The sequence below is a fragment of the Tyto alba genome, unplaced genomic scaffold (assembly GCF_018691265.1).
Source record: "Tyto alba isolate M040663 unplaced genomic scaffold, T.alba_DEE_v4.0 Super-Scaffold_2, whole genome shotgun sequence".
Classification (NCBI taxonomy): Eukaryota; Metazoa; Chordata; class Aves; order Strigiformes; family Tytonidae; genus Tyto; species Tyto alba.
Genome location: NW_024881282.1, coordinates 9,953,330 through 9,972,375, shown reverse-complemented (window position 1 = coordinate 9,972,375; position 19,046 = coordinate 9,953,330). Strand labels below are relative to the sequence as shown.

The 19,046-nt window shown below is 38.3% G+C and overlaps 1 protein-coding gene across 1 annotated transcript in view; it reads left to right on the top strand.

Annotated features, from left to right (window-relative positions):
• The window catches only part of NOX4 (NADPH oxidase 4), a 105,841-nt gene that overhangs the window by 21,237 nt on the left and 65,558 nt on the right, over positions 1 to 19,046 (top strand). The window contains exons 8-11 of the mRNA XM_042792642.1: positions 2,440 to 2,520; positions 6,883 to 7,111; positions 9,163 to 9,327; positions 9,476 to 9,538. Coding sequence (XP_042648576.1) covers positions 2,440 to 2,520; positions 6,883 to 7,111; positions 9,163 to 9,327; positions 9,476 to 9,538 — 538 coding nt within the window. The remainder of the gene's footprint in view (positions 1 to 2,439; positions 2,521 to 6,882; positions 7,112 to 9,162; positions 9,328 to 9,475; positions 9,539 to 19,046) is intronic.

Genomic DNA, 19,046 nt, shown 5'->3' with positions numbered 1-19,046 from the left:
TTTCTGCTTTCAAATTAATGTTGTCCAACAGTATTTCCATTGAATACAATTACTAGTGACTTTGGAAATCATATATTTAAAGGAACATTAAAATTATAAGCTGACCCAATGCCATCTCTTTTTATAACTAAATATTACAGTCTTCAATTTAATCTTCTAAACTATCACATATATCTTCCTTTTCAAAACTAGCTGTAACAGGGTTAAAAAGATTTTTCCAAAACTGCTGCTTACTGTGTCCCTTGTAATGGGAGATTGCTATGCTTTCATTTCTCAGTAATTTAACTCTTGCAGATCTTCACCTGCAAAATTCTAAAATAGGTTAACCAAAATTAAAAAGAAATATTCAACTTGATCTCAAATTTTCAGGACTTTATGTTCCTAAGAAATACATTCATTCTGCTAATAATGTATATTTTAAGCCTGAAGAAGGTAAATAAAGTAATAAATGTTCTGAAGAACGATAAATATATATATGTAGCAGTAGGAAGATTGAGTATATTAGAATACTCTATGTATCTGTAGGATACACAGTTTAAGAATGATACAAGTAAGAAATATATATTTATTAAAATGTTGGAAGACATCCTTAATGATAAGAGGTTCAAGGATCTCCATCCCTTTAGTTTAAGGAGCTGAAGTTGAGGGGACTTGATTACATTTAGGGGAACTCGATACATGCGAGGAACCAGGATTTTATAGTTGAGGTATCTGCAAGAATACTGAAAGAATAAAATGCTCAACTGGCTGGAAACTGACATTTTGACATATTCAGACAAGAAGTGTACAGTAATTTTAATCAGCAATAATATGTCAGAAGCTGGGATTGGTTTTCCGTCAATTAAATTCTTGGAAAATTGGTGCATTCTGAAAAAAAACACTCAAGATTCAATAAAAATTAATTCTGTGTGAGTCTTTTGGTATTGTAGCAAGATACCAAATTAAACCAGAGCTCCAAGACCTGTGTCAAGTCTTGGAGTAAATGTTACTCTCTTTGTGCCTTCCCACTGTCCTTCTACTTCCCATACCATCATCCTTTACTTTCATCTTACTGGTGTCCACTCCCACAACTCCCTCCAGGTACTGATGAGTGACTGCATGGAAGCGCCTACCAGGGTGTGGGTAGTTAGAAATGGTTTGAGCAACCTCAAGGAGGAAAAACTGTTAGCGTGGTGCTGAATGGGGGAAGGATGTCAGGGTGACGGGGGGGTTTCAGGGCCCCTTGCTGTTACTGGATTCCTTAGAACTGCCCTTGCTTGGATTTTATTTTGTTGGCCCTCAGATTATTGAAATTACATTTTCTGTCTTGAGAAAGAAAGCAAATAGGTCTTGTATTGACAAAAACAAATACAGTGTATGTTTCAGATGTATTGAAGCAAGGGTAGCTATTTGTTCACGTAAAAGGCCATAGGAGGGGGGAAAAAATTCTGAAAAGAAGTTAGCCATTTTGGAGAAGTAGCTTCTTAAACTATGTTCTCAGAGTTAAGGACATTTCTCATTTAGTAATTGTTTTGGCTTCTGAATGAGGGTATGTGGTTTGGTTTTGGAAGAGACTCTCCTACTATGCTGTGGAGTGTGAGACATGTTTTTGTGTGCTATGAAGTAGAGTATTTTCTTAACCATTTGGTGGTTGTTTTTTCTTCAGTGAAATAGTCACCAAAAAACAACAAACAAGGTTAACAGAAAACAGTTCCAGATGGGTATTTTCTGTGGTCTTGGTTGTTTTTACATTACCTAACAAATCACTGATGAAAGGAAGTCCTCTTTCCCTTCACCTCTCCTGATCTTCACAGTTTTAATGTTGTTCTTGTTCCTTCCAAGACCATCAGTTCTACAGCCCAACCCTATGTGGCCTCCTGCCCCCCATCAATTGTCCTACCTGTCCTCTCGTTGCCTCCTTGCTCTAGTTCCCTATTCTCCTGTATCTCCTTCCACTTCATACCCTCACAAGTTTGTTTCCTTTCCCACCAACCCTTCTGCTGCTGTCTATGCTGCCTGTTTGTATGTTTTACTGGTAGTGACACATTAAACACTGCAGCCTTGTTTTGGGGCAGGGAGAACACAAGGAGGCACTCACTGTAAAGAGGTTGAGTTTTGAGCCTGGATACTGAAAAACTATTCTAGCTATAAGGTGTTGAGAGGGACTAAGTAGAACCTATGAAAGCAGTGAAGTCTCCTACTTTAGGAAGAGTTCTTCAGCTGGCTCTGTACTTCTATATCCTTCATGTCTTTCTCAGCTTTTTACTTCTGTGCCAGTTACCTGTTCTCAACACTTTATTGCTTGCAAGTACAGTGTGCCTGTAGGAGCACATATTGGGCTTTGACTGTTCTATATGACTACATGGCATATAATGATGTCCTGTGTGCACAGATCTGCTTTTAATTAGCAGTGATTCCATCTGAGTGAAACAGGATTGAACCATGGTTTATTCTTTTCAGGGTTTCAAACTATGACATCTTCTGGTATACACACAACCTTTTCTTTGTCTTCTATATGCTGCTGATGCTGCATGTTTCTGGGTAAGTAAATGGAAAACACTGTCCCTTTTCCTGAAGCACAACCAGAAAGAGCAGTTCCCTTCATTGGTGCCTTTCCCGAGCTCGCTTGTGCAGAGTGGGCCAACTTCTTGACAAGATGTTATCTTCAGTTTTTCAACAAGTGTTTGTTTAAATAAAGGTCAGACTGTAGCTTGGGAAATTATGTTACTACACCCAGCTAGCACAAACTTCTTAATTTTCAAGTTGATTCCTTGTCCATTTAGCAGTTTCTAGTGTGAAATAAAGAAAATGTTGTTTCTTTTCTGCCTCCCCTTACCTGACTGCTGACAGGAGAATGTGAAGCAAAGTTGCTCATCTCTTTCTCCTTCCTCTCTATCTTCAATTTTAACTTCTAAGGAGAGGAAAGGAACGACCTCTCCCTAATTATCTCTTTCTTATCGCTATGATACAAAATTTACTAGTTTTTTCTTCTTGTTTTCACAAACATCAGACCAGTGTTCATGTGTCATAAGGCTGATGGTCAGGTCTGTATCAAGTACAAACAAGACCAGGTCTACTGCGAAGTAAAGCAGCTTCCACAAGTTATGCTGTGTGAAAATCTGGACAGTGAATATCTCTGAAGTTTCCCTTGTGGATGTAGGTACAGAGATTGGTATAGGGAAGGGAAAGAGTACTTGAATTAAGTTTATTTCTTCGTGTCATCAAACATCTACTGAAACACAGAGTGCTGGAATGTCAGTGTGACACTGAGCACCGCTGCTTAAAGTAAACAGTGAAAAGTAATTAGGCCTAGCAAGATCACGGTAGGAGTATGTAGTTGAACAAAAGAAACACAGCTTGAGATCTGGTGAATTGAAATAATGAGTACAGAACAACTGGAATTCCTGGACAAAATTCCAGTTCTCTGTGGTTTGGAATTTTTGTTCGTTTTTTTTTTGTGTTTTTGTGTGTGTTGGTTTGTTTGTTTGTTTGTTTTGATTTTTTTTTTTTTTCTATGTCATAGCTCTTGTTCATAGCTGGTGAAGATGGATCTAACGTGTTCTCTCTGTCCTGGGGCAGGATGAATTTTTGCTAAATTATTCGTGACAGGTGTTTGTCTGACTTGAAAACATCTGGTGACTGAGATCCTCTAACTCCCTAGGCAATCTGTTCCAGAGATTGCCTTTGGGATACTTTTCATGTCCATTTTAATTCATCTCCTTCACTGTATTATCCTTTGTCCATTTTATTCCAAGACATGTTTCCACTTCATGAAGAAGTCTAGTTGGAGATGTTTTCAAACCAAGGCTGCAATAATACACCAAGCATTAAACAGGCATCATCTTGTACACAGCCTTAATATTGAATTGAAAAGTCGTTCAGTGCAAATCTAAGAAAACTGAGTGTCAATTAAAAGTGGGAGAAGAATGAGTCACGGAGAGTGGGAGTCAATTCAAGTTTAAGATGCCTAAATGTAGGTCTCTCCATGTTTTCTAAGTGTCTTTCTCCATTATAGTCTAATGAGTTCTAATAAATACAGTCAATGGAGCCTGAAGGATGCTTCAGCTAACCTGCAGCTACAGAGATCTACATTCAAGTGAGCTGGATTAATTTTTTGGGCTTCATTGGTGATATTTATTAGAAGATCTCTTCTGAGAATTAAGGAAGCTTAGATACCCACACTTAGGTGCCCAAATGACTCCTGCATGGTATGTTTTAGAGATTTGCAGACGTATGGACAGTTACTGTACAGAGCAAGGTGCCTTCTGTTGCTGAACTGTGCAGGCAGATTGGGTGAGGATTTACCTGTCCTTTTGAGTATTTCAACAGTATTCCTGGATTCTTGTTTTGTTTCAAACTATTATGGGTATGTTCTTACAGTATCTCTTCTTCAGGGTAGCCAAACACTTCTCAGCAGTATATAAAGTGACATGTTTCATCCATCATATGTTGTTGGTCTGTTCTTTCATCCCTACCCTAAGGGAGAGGAGAATCTTTCAGGGAATTATCCTTAAAGACTTTAGTTGCTCCTGTACTTCTTGCAGTGTGACTTTCAAGTATTTTAGTGGCTTAAGTCTTGGTGCATATCTACATTAGTTTATCTATATTTTAAGCCAGTAACAGCAACAACAACAGATAGTTTATGTAAAATAGAAGCTTGATGTTTCTAGTACCAATGTAAAGAGCTATAAAACATACAAAACATTTGGAGCCAGATCCTCAGCTGATCCAAATTTGGTATTACTGTGGAGTTAAAGGTGTTATACTGATTCACAGGAGGTGAGAATAAGGCCTTTGTGATGTCACTAAAGTTATTCAAGGATTTATCTTCCAACGGGTGAAAATTCTTAAGATTCCACCCATGCATTAACCTTTAGCAGACTCCTGAAGCCACTCACCTTTAACTGAGCAGCAGAATGAGAGTATAGGATGAGAAAATAGGAGCAGTGCAATTCCCTATAAAAACACTTAGAACCATTGACCTGTAGCTTATCATAAAAATCTCTACAAGTAGTGACATATATTTTTCCAGTTCTAGCGAGAAGTTAATTTTGTTTCTATTTTGGGATTGGAAAATTGGGTCAGAGGTTGATGTATGCCCATGCAAATCATGCATGCTGTGTTGCTCAGCCTGTAGGACACTTTCCTGTTTTGTGTCTCCCATTTTTGTTTGCTATAGATGTCTGTCTCCTACTTACTGACATCCAAACTGAATTTTTATGTATTCAAGTGTTGCACCAAATAAATATATAAGGAGATATCTTAGGCTCCTTAAGAGTTGTGCAGAACTCAGCCTTTCTGGGAACTGATCTTGGGTATGTAAGACAACTTGACTTTCCTTGACAGCTTCAGAAATGGGAGTCATTGCAGCTGCTGTTAACAGGCAGCTTTATCATCCCAGTTTGCCACTCAGTTAACATGTTTGTAATAGTTTAAACAAACTAGAGATCACTGGAAGCATTGCTTATGTTTGCAGTTCAGCTATTCATGCCTCAAGTAAAACTTTGAATCCTCTTTTGGGATGTTCTGAGAACAGAGAAGCTGTGGGAGCAGCTGGCAGGCATGCACACAAGGTTGATTGGAAAAATATCACATGTGCTGTGTCTTTCAGCTAAATCCATGAGGCACCATAATGTTTATGGAGCAGGGAACTAGCATAATACTAGGGGTATCTTTCACTTTACAAATAGGCGATGACCAACAGTGATGCCAGATGAAAACAATAGGCATGATCGGGCAATAGAGAGAGAAGCATGGGTGTAGGTGCATGAATGCTTCCCAAGTGATTCTCCCAGGGTTGGACATGGACTTTAGAGTGAGCAGGTTTAACTTCCAAGCTGTAGATTGTTCACTGGACCGTGTGGGAAGCTTGTTACTAGCTGTCAGTACTGCATTTCAGTAGGGAAGATTGCCAGTAGCCTGTCAGAGCCCATTTAGGTTGGGAATATTGCAGATGTCCTACTTCTCTCTCTTCTTGTGAATTAAACTCTGTCACTGCTGCTGCTGTGTGTCTACACTGAGAAGAGGTGGGGAAGCATAAGTCCTTATGTTTGACTGTGTACGTCAGATGAGCCTTCACTGCATGGCCTAGCATTCAGAGGGCACGTCTCTGCTCTTTAGCCCTTTGGTTTTTTAAATATTCCTCCTTGTGGTTTTATTGTCATCAAATCCAGATTTAGAGGCAAGTAGTACTTCTGAAAAATTTTATTACTGGTATTATCAGTTCTTCTCCATTTTCAATCATTCATTAATGTGCTGAGATATCCCAGAGTGTCTCAGGTTTCCACTTCTTTCTTCATACTTTCTAGCTGCAGCTGTAATGTTCTCACTTCCTTTTACTATGAATTTAACATTAGCTTAAAAAGCAAGCATGGATCCCACAAAATAATTTGCAAGAAAGGTTCCTTCGCTGTCACGCAGGACTTTCTTTTTTTTCTTCTATCTATTTGACAAGATGATATTCAAAGGAGAAAATTATACTATTGTGTGCAAACCTGATAAACACCAAATAGTAGGAACATTCCCACAGTTTATGATTTGGCAACTTAAGCCACTTCTGTTACAGATTGCCTTACAAAACAGGGCTTACTGACTGTAGGGAGGATGAGTGAAAACAGCTGGGGTGTGATTGAACTGGAAATATGATTATTTAATTTTTTTCAAGGCTCCCACAATATCTTCTCCCTTTCAAGCAGTAGTAAGCTTGAGGCTGTTCAGTGAGGGAGTGCCAAATGAGCTGGAAAAGTTAAACCTTGCCTCTTGTGACAGAGGGCTCTATTGTTGCAAAGCTTCAATCTCATTGAAAGTCCTGAAAGCAAATGGAATAAAAATTCCTACAGAAGATGAGCTTTTCTTGATTTTGACTGTTACTTCAGTGTCTTTTCAATTTTTATTTTCCTGTAGGGGAGTGCTCAAGTACCAGACCAACTTAGAGGAACACCCTCCTGGTTGCTTTAATCCTAACAAAACACTCCAACAGAGTATGACGGTGCCAAAGGCTTTTGAAGAGCTGTTTCCTGACTATACTACTGAGCCTTTCCCAGAGGACTTACCAGTACCAGAACCCTTTGTACAAAATAACTTTATGAGAATTTGTTCCGAGGAACCCAAGTTCCAGTCACACTTCCCAGAGGTCTGTATGATCCGACGTTTCAGGTATTACAAGCCATGCCAAGTCTTTCAGTCAGCCATGACCACTAATTATTGCTTTTCCAGACCAGATGTTTTAATAATGGAAAATATTATTATAAACCTTTTCAGTCATTCAAAGATTTAGTGGGGAAAAAACAATCTGTATTAAACCTTGAACTGCATTACAATATGATGCATAGAATAGGGAGAAAAAATGTCAAGAGATTGGTTGTAATACTCTTTTTTTTGTACGACGGGGTAAGAGATGTATTGGTCTTGCTATAAATGTGACTTTAAATTATATCATAGCACTTCAGAGAAAACATTTCTATAACATATTCATAAAGTCCCTTTGTAAGCATTGTGTGGCAGTAGTTAACTGAAATAATCAAGCTCCATTTGTTCTCCTTTTTACCATGTGGATGCAAGTCCCAATACTCATTTCTGGGTTGCAGTTGGTTGTGGTTTGGCTTTGCATAGCCTGTTGTTTACAGACAAGCGTGTTTTATATGTGGCATGGGTAAATGAATATGATGACAGTGGGGATGGAAGAGCCTTTTCTTTTTCTGTTTTCTGTTCTCCTTTTGTTTCTTTATGTTTTATGGCAGTAGCTTTTTCTTCATCCAAATTTTCTCTTTTCTTTTGAGAGAAGATCTGAGCTGTATTGGCAAGTAGCCTGAGGAAGTTTGGGAATATGGAATTCACAAGTCCAAGGCCTACCATTCAAGGTGGTCCCATAACAGACCTCACAGGAGTTTATCATTATTGTTGTTTTTTGTATAACACGTGTCCCTTACTAGCTGCAGTGGGAACACATTTTACAATGGAGCATTTAATCATAATAAGAACCAGTCAATTCTACATTGAAGTCCTCCACCAAAGTTCTTTGGATTTGTATTTTGTTGTGGTAATACTCCTGAATTACAAGCATCAATGTATATTTGTCTCCATGTGATGCACAGAACATCAAACAGTCTTCTTAGGGGCTTAAGATACCTACTTTAGAGACGTTTATGGGAAAAGAAAATCTGTGGAAAGAAATAGCCACTCAGTGTTCTCCTGGCAGCCTGTAACATTATTTAGGATTTTTTTGGATTTGGAAGTGTTTTATGCACTTAGTGATACCAAGTCTTAAGGCTTTTCTTTTTTTAGGTCTTGTGAGCTACTGAAGTTTTTAAGGCCAGAGGTACTTGAGGAAATTAAATACTCTGCTAGTTGCAAGAAATGCTGATGGGTAACATCAAAAATTGGGAAGTTGAACGAAGGTTGAGGGCTCTTCAGTGCCATGGCTTGAATGGCTGAGCAGATGTGGAATTAGTAGTTAGATCTGCCATAAGCTGTTAGTAATTGACTCTTAGGATGAGATGTAGCTGAGCAGCTGCAAGTGTCTCCATCTGAGGTAGTCATCCAGGGCTCCCCGTATCAGTGCAGAGGAATGGGCATTTCCAGGGCATTATTTGTCTAGCATACATATCTTCCACTGGGGCAAATGATTTTATGATTCAAAAGTGCCCCTTTCTCTCCCTTGTCTATGATTTTACACTAGTTTAATAGAATCATATATTCTGTAGCACAAGAATACTTATTGGTTTGTTTTTTGCTTGTACTTGAGGTGATTAAAAGAAGGTAAGAGTCAAATAATACTGCAAGTCAGACAATGTTTTTCCAGAAGGTTTACCAGTTTTATAGTATTCCAGTCTGTTAAATTTTGAAATAGTGTATGTACTGTGTCATTTACCACTGAAACCAGTTGCAATCTAACTATATAAAATCAGAGTAACATAGTTGCAAATGAGATCATTAGCATTTTGTTCTTGATGAGTTTTATGATTGAAATTGCTTGTACTTGTGGATGATGCTGCTGGCTAGACTGATTAAGACTCCATAACATGCTTGGATTTCTGCACGTGGAGAGGTGTGGAGGTTACTTGTGACCAAAACACTGTTCCACAGTAGATGTGAAATGAGATCCTGCAAGCACTCATGTAGTTTTTAAATTAGAAAACATAAAATGAAAAGTCCTTGAGGTAACATATTTTTGTTCTCTCACAGACCTGGTTTTGGATTTCTGGACCTCTGTGCTTGTACTGTGTGGAGAGGCTGTACCGCTACATCCGCAGCAATAAGCCAGTCACAATAACTTCAGTGATAGGCCATCCCTCCAATGTCCTTGAAGTAAGGATGATGAAAGATGACTTTAAAGCAAGGCCTGGTCAGGTGAGTTAATGTACCCCTAAAAAACCACTGCTGCTCATGTAGCATTGTTTATTGGGATGACTTTCACTTTGTACGTAGTAACCCATCACTGAATGTTTTGAACATATCATTTCTATCATTTCATTTTCTCTGGCTGATTTTGTTTCAGTATGTTATTCTACACTGTCCAAGAGTGTCTGCACTGGAAAGCCATCCATTCACCCTTACAATGGTAAGAAATATGATTTTTTTCTATACTTTCCCTTCTATTTATATTTGGTAAGCAAATGGTCTTTATTTCCTTCAAGGTGAAAATTCCTTCCAGAGGATCTTATGTTTCATTTATGAGGTTACCAATGAATATGAAATGGCATGATTATTATGTGTGACAGTACTCAATACATATTTAATTTTCTCCAGTTGAGAAAATAACAGGAACTTTTTTTCAAAGTCTTCCATAAGTGAAAAACAATAATAAATAAATAAAATCCATGTGATTTTGATCATTGTTTCATAAAAAAGGTATCAGCTGTTTTTGTAGACTTTAATGCAGAGTGAGCACAAATTGTAATGAATTTTCTATCGTCTTTCCTATTCAATGAAAAGACATTCCTGCAACTGTATTTTCCAAAGTTAGAAAAACATCGAGGTTGAAAAAGAAGCTTCTGAAATAGTCTTCAGGTTTATTGTAAGGGATATATTGATGACTTAGTCATATACCAGTGAAATCATACAACATTGGCATTGTTATTTACTCAGCTCAGTTGATCTAGAATGGCATTTGGACCCCCTGGAGGCAGAGTGGAATAAAGTGAAATTGTTTATAAATAGACCTGAAGTTCTTCAGGAGTGAGCAGTGTAGAGGCCTGGGAGATACTAAAAAATCACTGTACTGCACTGGCTATGTTGTTACGAAAAGCAGAGTCTAAGGTTGAATATTAGTGGCAGCTTTTTCCTTCCAAAGGGAATAAAGGCTTTAGGATTGCATAAAATGGATATTCTTCTTCATGAAGACCATGGAAATAAATATTCACATTTTATTCTTTCCTTTGGACTGATAACTCATACTTTATCCCTCCTGAATTGTACCTAGTGCTATGGAACAGCTGAGATGTTTTACTGTTACCTGAAACAGACAGGGGTACAATCAGGTCCTGTCCACTTCCATTTCTTTGGTTTTGTGGGGTGCTTTTTGGTTTTGTTTTGTTTGTTTGTTTGTTTTAATTTATCTATATACTGAGCCAGGAGGTAAGTACTGTCACAGGGGAACCCACAATAAATTCCACTCAAAATAAGTTTTGTGCTGTAAATCTGGGAATGAATATCACTTAAGGGAAGTTGCCTCTGTATAGCTTGGTGAAGCAATATTGGCACATGCATAGCCTGATTTTTGCAGTTTTCCTGGCTATTCACTTTACTCATAGAAAGCACAGGTGTGTGTTATTTATCTGTTGCTAACTCCAACAGGCAATTTTTAAGGCTTTTCTCTGTATAGCACATGAAGATAACTAGATATACAATGTTGAAAAATTATGTGTGTTGAGTATGATTTTATAGCTATGTGGTAGCTGTTTTTTGTGAAGAATGATTCAATCAGTATTTATATTTTTTTATTAGTTTAGTGATCAGAAGATAAATTTAAAGAACTCACCATAAGTCTCAGATTTCTCTTTATACTCATTTGTCCCTAACATATCTATATTTAATAAATTTAGACCTGTTCTATACCAGTGGACGCATGTTATTTAAACATTAATCTCAAAACATCATGTTCTTAATTTCTGACTGTTCATCTCAATGGAAATTAAAATAATGGTAATTATTTGATCATTAGTAGTAATTGCACAGTTTGGGAACTGTGGGACTGATAAAGATTTACTCTTCTTATATTAGGACACTGCTAAAACAATGGATTGCACAATTTAAATTTTCAGAAATAATGTTATCAAAGAATATTAGGTTTTGTTTGGTGGTAGTTTCTCTGGCAAAACATCTTATTTGTTATGATGAGAGTTTATGTCAGAAAAGAGACTGCTGATACAGACCTACTGGGTTAGATCATAGGATGAAGTTGAATAAGATGCTTTATTGAAGTCAGATTCTTTGCATGAGCTGAGGATTTCATCCAGTATTTAAAATGGCATACCTTAATAATGCATGTTATGAAAAATTATTTTTGCACAAAACCTGCTATGGAAAAGAGATCTCTTGTTGTGAGTCTGAGTTTTCTTAATGAATATAAATAACACATTTCTAGTCAGGTAATGTGTGGTGTATTTCCGATACATAAATCTAACTGATAAACTACAGCTTGTGTAATTTTTATAGTCATGTATTAAATATGTAACTTCAGAACTAGCAATTTCCACTCATGCACGATGCATTATGTTTTAAGTATGTAATACTAGACCAGGCAATTTCTGTTCATGCTCAATGATTTACACTTTAAAGTACAGTGATATCCTTCAGCATAACAGCATATCCTTCAGGATTGAATACGTATTTTAACTATTACAAGATATGAAGTTACCACTGAGTTACTGAGCTTCATTTTTATTGCCATAAACACGTTTCAGCAGAACATCAACTATGCTGGAAAAATGCTGTTATTGAGTAAATGGCTGTTTTACTACATAATGAGGATATGTAATATCTAGGTTTATGACAGTCTTTTTACCCAGCCTAAGCAGAGGACAGTGCTTTCCACATGTCTTTCTAGGTCATAGAATATGCCTTGGGCTGCTGTCCAGAAAGAATTTTTTTGTTGTTGTTGTTTAATATGATGCCAGACATGGGACTGTGCTTATAGAGTGTGTAGGCAACAGCTTAACTCAGTGTTTTTTCTGCTTCCATCTGACCTACTTGTAGTTACCAAGCAAGCTGGAACACTACTGCTGCTTCTTTTGTTGGATAATGATAATCCCTGGGTTATTTTCTTAAGATGGTGTGGGAGCATGGGGCTCAGAGCCACAGCAAGAGCAGCACAAGGGATGCACGGGGCTTTGGGTACTTGGAAGCACAGTGCCCACGTTGACCACAGCAGAGTAAGGGGGGAAGACTGCAGCTTTCTTCCTGTTGCTGTTGTCCTGCTTAGAATCACAGAATCACAGAATGATTTGGTTTGGAAGGGACCTCCAAAGGTCATTTAGTCCAACCACCCTGCAGTAAGCAGGAACATCTTCAGCTAGATCAGGTTGCTCAGAGCCCCGTCCAACCTGGCCTTGAATGTTTCCAGGGATGGAACATCCACCACCTCTCTGGGCAACCTGTGCCAGTGTTTCCTCATCCTCAGTGTAAAAAATGTCTTCCTTTTATCTAGTCTGAATCTAGCCTCTTTTACTTTAAAACCATTACCCCTTGTCTTATCACTGCAGACCCTACTAAAAACTCTGTCCCCAGGATCTATGTGATGTCTTGTCTAAGCTGATGAAACATCTCACTGTGCCTGGAGTATGCTTAAAAGACAAGAAGTGTCCAGTTCAGGCATACATTTGTACTCTAAGTGAGGACTATAAGCAAAAGTGGAAAGGAAGGAGTGAGTCAGCATGAAGGAGTCATGCAGATATTTTACTAGTGCCTTCCCTTTTTGAGATTGTGTAATATTTACAGTTTAGCTCTGTTTCTTACATAACGCTGGGGAAAACACTGGGAGGCTGTGTAAAGGGCCTGAACCCACTCCCATCGCACCCTGGCAAAGCTCCCATGTTTTTCACTTAGAGCCAGAGGGAGCTCTGAATAGTAACCAAGTGAACATAAAGAGGTAGGCATTGCTCAGAAATGTGTACAGTAGTGTTTCTTTTCTTTTCTTTTTTTTTTTTTTTTTTTGTCAACTGAAAGCATTCTTTCCCCTGATGATGGAAGGAATGAGCAGAAGGCCTTGGTGCAAAATGCACATGGGAATTTGGACAAGCAAAATGCACGTTGCTCTGAACTGAGGACTGCCAGCCTGGCTTCTTTGCTAACCTGTGACCTGGCTTTACTGTCATATGCTACATGCACAGAATTATGGAATGGCTGAGATTGAAAGGGACCGCTAGAGATCATTTCATCCAATACCCCTGCTCAAGCAGAGCCACCTAGACCCAGTTGCCCAGGACCATGTCCAGGTGGCTTTAAATATCTCCAGGGACGGAGACTCCACAACCTCCCTGGGAAACTTGTGCCAGTGGTTGGCCACTCTCACATTAAAGAAGCATTTCCTGATATTCAAAGGAAACCTCCTGCATTTCAGTTTGTGCCTATTGCCTTTGGTCCTGCCCCTGGGCACCACTGAAAATAAGCCTGCCTCCATCCTTTTTGCACCTTCCCTTCAGGTGTTTATACATACTAGTAAGGTCCCCTCAAGGTCTCTCTTCTCCAGGCTGAACGGTCCCAGCTCTCTGAGCCTTTCCCCATAGGAGGCATGTTCTAGACCCTCAGTCATCTTCATGGCCCTTGACTGGACTCTCCCCAGTACGTTCATGTCTTTCTTGTAAGTGAGGAGCCCAGAACTGGACACAGTGCTCCAAATGTGACCTCACCAGTGCTGAATAAAGAGGAAGGATCACCTCCCTCAACCTGCTGGCAGTGTTGCTTGTACACTCTGAAGTTCAGGTGCTCGGGAGATCCCAAATTTCTCTCACGATCAGTGTGGGAGCTGGCATTTTTTAACTCAAACTTTTGAAGCATGTTTCCACTATTTTTTATTCTCTAGTGACTTTGTATTCACTGGTGTGACTCCTTGACTTTGTTATCCTTTTGAAAGGCTTGGAATAGTAATGAAGGGATGATCCAATGTCTGGGATTCCTGCAAGTGAACTGCTGGCCAGTTCTAGGAAGTTCATAGTGGGCTACTCACTTCGTATTGTCTTCATTGCCCCGTTGTCTTTGATTTCACTTTAACAAAATGCTTTCTTTTAAACATGTTTTGCCATGCTTCTTTCATTGGTTTCTATACACAACTGTTACTATGCTGTGTAAGACAATGTAACATTTTCAGTCCTGTACATCCTTGTGTCCAATTCACTTATTTTAAATAGGACATTATTAAATCTTATAATTGAATCTGAGAAGAATATGACAGCTCCAGGATATTTTGATCTGTAGTGGGGAGAAATATTTTCTGTAAATAAAAATTTTAGTTGAGGGCTTGTAAAAGGACAAATGATTTTTCCGTGTATTTCCACTTGATGAACTCTTTTAAGGAGATTTGTCTTTCAGACCAAGTGCACAGTCTGGTCTGGAGATCCGACCATCCAAAGAAACATCGGAAATCTTCTCTTTAGTGCTCTACTTCCCAAGACTGTCATTTTACCCTTTTGTGGAAGAAAGTATGGAACTAATTTTCTGTGGAATACAGTTTAAGTGTCATTGTCTAAAACAATCTTTAAAGCCCCTGTGAAATAAAACAAGCATTAGCATTAGCATTAATTCCGAGTGGTAAGAATGGTTCTTCATTACAGTTCATATATCCAAAACATTGCTTTCACTCTTTAGTATACAAAGCCACACCTGTTATCAAAACTAAGAAAATAAACAGTCTATGGATATTCTTCCATCTTTTGTTTTTGTTATATTTTGGAAAGTGTTTGTTTCCTCTGACTTCATTCTGGTTGCTCTTCATTTTAACCTGTATGAACAAGAAGAGACTAAGGCTTGCAGTTTACAGTAGCATTGTTTTTCTTTCCATCTCCATCTTCCATTTCCTACTTCTATTGAGTTCCCTCTCTTTCCAGACACTTAACCACACTGATTATTTTCAGCATCATGAAGCCCTAGTACTGACTGTTTATGGCTGTGCACTGCCTTTTTTTTGCTAATGAATGACTTTAGAAGTAGATACTCATTTAGAATATGTATTAGTATCTTACAAGAGAAGTCACTTTTTCTGCTATGTTTTTGGAATTTCTTGCATTGGCATGCAGTGATTGGCAGTAAGCTGCATGGAAATAGCCTTGTGTTTTGCAGATGTTAAGTGCTTCAGAAGATATGCTGTATCCTTTCATGTGGTCTCTGCTGAACCTACTACAGAGGCGATGCAAGCCACAAACTCTCACAAGCTGCAGTTTATGCTGCTTGGCTACCAAAAGACTGGTGTCTACTCATGGCACCTCATAAGGCTTAGTAACCTTGTTGTTTTAGTAGGGTTGATTTGATTGTGGCAAAAGAAGTTAGGAAAAAATTACATAAATTCATGCAGAGCTTAGACTGTGAGAGACATCGAAGTAAGGACAAAACCAAGAAGTGAATGCTAGATTTGGAGGTGGCTCAGATCTGAGGTTTGGTGAAACTTCTGCTCTGCAACAAACATCCACAAATGTGGGACCAAATAGTCTGTTATTTCAAATTTGTGACAATTTTGACTGTCACTAGCCACTGTCGTGCCCCTGTTTCCCCTTGGAACTGAAATCTATGTTGCAGAAAGATAAGAGATACTGTTCTGCCATTGTGGTGTAAATTCAGAACTTACTTATACTTTAAAATCCTTCCTCCTGGTGCATGCACAGAACAGTGCAAACTGTTCAAAGCTGTTCTTTCAGTGGGTACGATCTCTAAACTAGAACTATGGCCTCTGAGGAGGAAAGAAAACTGTCCCAATGGTACATGCAGTAGTGAACTGAGTCTTTCATCAAAGCTTCTTTACTGCTGCCTTTTAGGGTGGTGGCTATGGAGGAGAGCCTAGCAGGTGCTGTGGTGATTGAATGAGTCAGTTTGCAGTAGCCTCTTTGCTGAAGTTGAACTGCTGATAGAAAGTCTTCAGTAAGTTTTGTTTTATGACAACAGCATAGATCTGCTATTTGGAATAATATTTTTTTTCATCTAAAATATTTGGTCTCAAAGGATTGTCCTCTTGAATTTCTGACAATCATGAGTGTATAATAAATTATATTTTCGGCTATTTTGACACTTCACCATAACAAGGTATCTGAAGTATTACTTTAGCACCTAAGACATGAGACATCAGAGTTTTATGCACTATAGGTACACACTGAGACAGCACCTCCTCTAGACTGGCACTCTTGTCATGCAAAACAGACAAAGGGAAGTGCTTTTGGCTGTTCCATACTTCTGTAATATGAGGGCAAGAGATGCTTCGAAGAGATATTCTGGAAAAGAGCCAAGCTTAAATCCTCCGTATCACATTGTTGCATTGACTAGAGAAGGTGATGGAGTTAGTCCCTGGAAATCCACCCTCGGATGCTCTGGGTGCTGGAGAGGAAGAAGTCTTTAGGAGTCTCTGGGAACCGAATTCTGCACTCTCTAGTTCCTGTCTAGTGATTTCAGTGACTTGACCACAATTCCTTTCTTCATTAAAGTCACTCAGGCATATAATCCATATCGAATTTCTCTGATATTCAGGACATCATTTTTTTTGAAGTGATGATACAATAAATCCTAGCCCCCTAAGCTTAGGCTCTTCAAGCAGAGAAAAAGCATTGCCTTGTCTGTATTAAGTCTACCTTCACTGGCTGATTTGACATAGAGATTTCATTCCTTTCTCCATTGTTCCTCCTGATCCAGCAGCACTGGTAGGATGCCCTCTCTCATCCTGAAGTTCCCCTTTAAGCATCCAGAATCCCTTCTGGAAACAACTGAAAAGTCACCTTTAATCTCAAGATGTTAATCTACGTTGTAAGAAGTTGACGGTCTGTGTTGAAAGAATACCACCTCTTCTGTTCCTGCGAACAGTGCAACCCTAAATATTTTGGATAAATGTCCTTGTACTTTACTCATATATATAAAGCTGTCCAGGACCTTATTTGTCATTCCAAGAGATACATATCCTGAGTTTGATGTTCATTGTCTTTTCAGATTAGTACTGGGTGGTACATTGTATTGTTGGTATAATGTATTGATACACTGAAGTTGTGATTCAGTGACTTTTTTTTTTTTTTTAATTAACTCATACATGTATTCCAAGATACTCTTGTTGACAGTCAGACACAGGTAACTTGCATAAACTCTCATTGATCTTTGCCTCTCTGTTTAAGATGTACTCTACATATCCACTTCATGAGTGGCTTCATGAGATAGAGTTAAGAGGCAGATGGCATGGAAGTGCCACATACAGAGCTAAAAATAAAACCAAACCAAAGAACCCGAAGCAAAGATACCAAACTTCAGACTCCAGGACTTTATGAAATATCTGCTTTATATTAGCATGAGTGATGGCTGCTCCAAAGAGTTTTGGCTCTTCATTCAATGTTTAGATCCTAGGTCTGGTAGCAGGTAAGCAGAGATCAACTACCTGCACCAGGTAGTTTAAAACTTTCTTTGAAACTATAAATTTTCTCCCATATTATGTGCTCTGACCCTCCTTACTTCAGTGCTGCATAACAAATCTACTTTTAAATCCAGTTGAAGTAGAATCTGGCAGAGTCTGTAATAAAAATCTCCAAGGAGTTCTTCCCTTTTGCTGGTTCTCCATCTTTTTGTGCAGCTGGTTAATTTGAAGCGGATCACATCAGGATGATTTGTAGCATGACACCTTTCTTCCTTTCCTTCCACATACAGTTCTCTGAGTAAGAAAAGAAAAAGCCTGGAGGGACTTGAATTCTCTGGTCAGATACATGGATGGTCAGATCCTTGCTATGGCATTTATGGCATGTAGTAAGTTAAGGGGCCAGTATGTGTGCTTTTTTTTAATAAGTCAGAGCTGAGTTTTGAGGCAGGTAGAGGACAAGTTTGCATATGCAGATACTCAGATCCACAGGCAAAATCCAAATACTACTGAGGAAGAATGCTTTGATTAGTATCCAAATTAAAATTCTATAAAGTAATAATTACTGAACCCCAGGCAGAGAAACCTTTATGTCCATTAATCATCTCAGAGTAGGTAGAAGAATTACCTGAAAGAGGTTTCTGGATCTACATGACAAATTATAGTATTGTACCTAAGTGGCTCAGAGCTATTACTTATTCATGCATATTTTACCATTAAGGTTTTTGGTTTAATTTTTTTTTGTTGGTTGAGTTTTCCTTGTTAACTCCATACCTCTCTTTACATCCATTTGGTGTCTGGATTTAGGCACGATGGGATTACAAGATCGTGGCCCTGATCTGTGCATGTACATTTTTGGGCTTGATGCCTTGTCAGAAAGGTCTCAGCAAATAATACATGAGTATAAATAATATCACAAGTAACAAATTTGCTTTTGTAAGAGAAAACCAGTATTTTTGTCGAGTTGAGACTGTCTTTATCCCTGGATATCCCAGAGTTAATTTAAAATCAATGAAGGTATTACTGGGCTAGCAGTGAAGTTTTAGCTCTAAGCTTCTTTTAAGCAAGAAATTTTGTACTGTGCAAGGAGCAAAACTGAAGATAATGGAGAAATACATGCCCTGTGTTGTAAACTTGAGAAATAAACTACCCACAATAGGAAAAGCCTAGGGGCCAAATTCTGAAATACTTCATGAAAAAAATTGAGAAGTTGTTGGAAGTTTGCCTGAGTAAAAAGCATGTAAGGACATCAAGAGCTAAGTTCATACTGAATGATAAATACAATAAAAACAAAATCTAACATGATGACATTCTAATAAGATTTGTTAAATATCTTGTGCAAATGGTTATGAAACTTGTCGTTATGGGATGATTTATAGAATGTTTAGGGAAATGCAGATATTTTGAAGTATCTTGCTGGCAAACTAAAGAAATCCCTAGAGCTTGACTGCTCTTCATAGAAGTAGAAAATACAGCAGCTGTTTGACAAAGAATTTAAGTAAAACAAAAATAGAATAGATTAATATTTCAGATGCCTTTA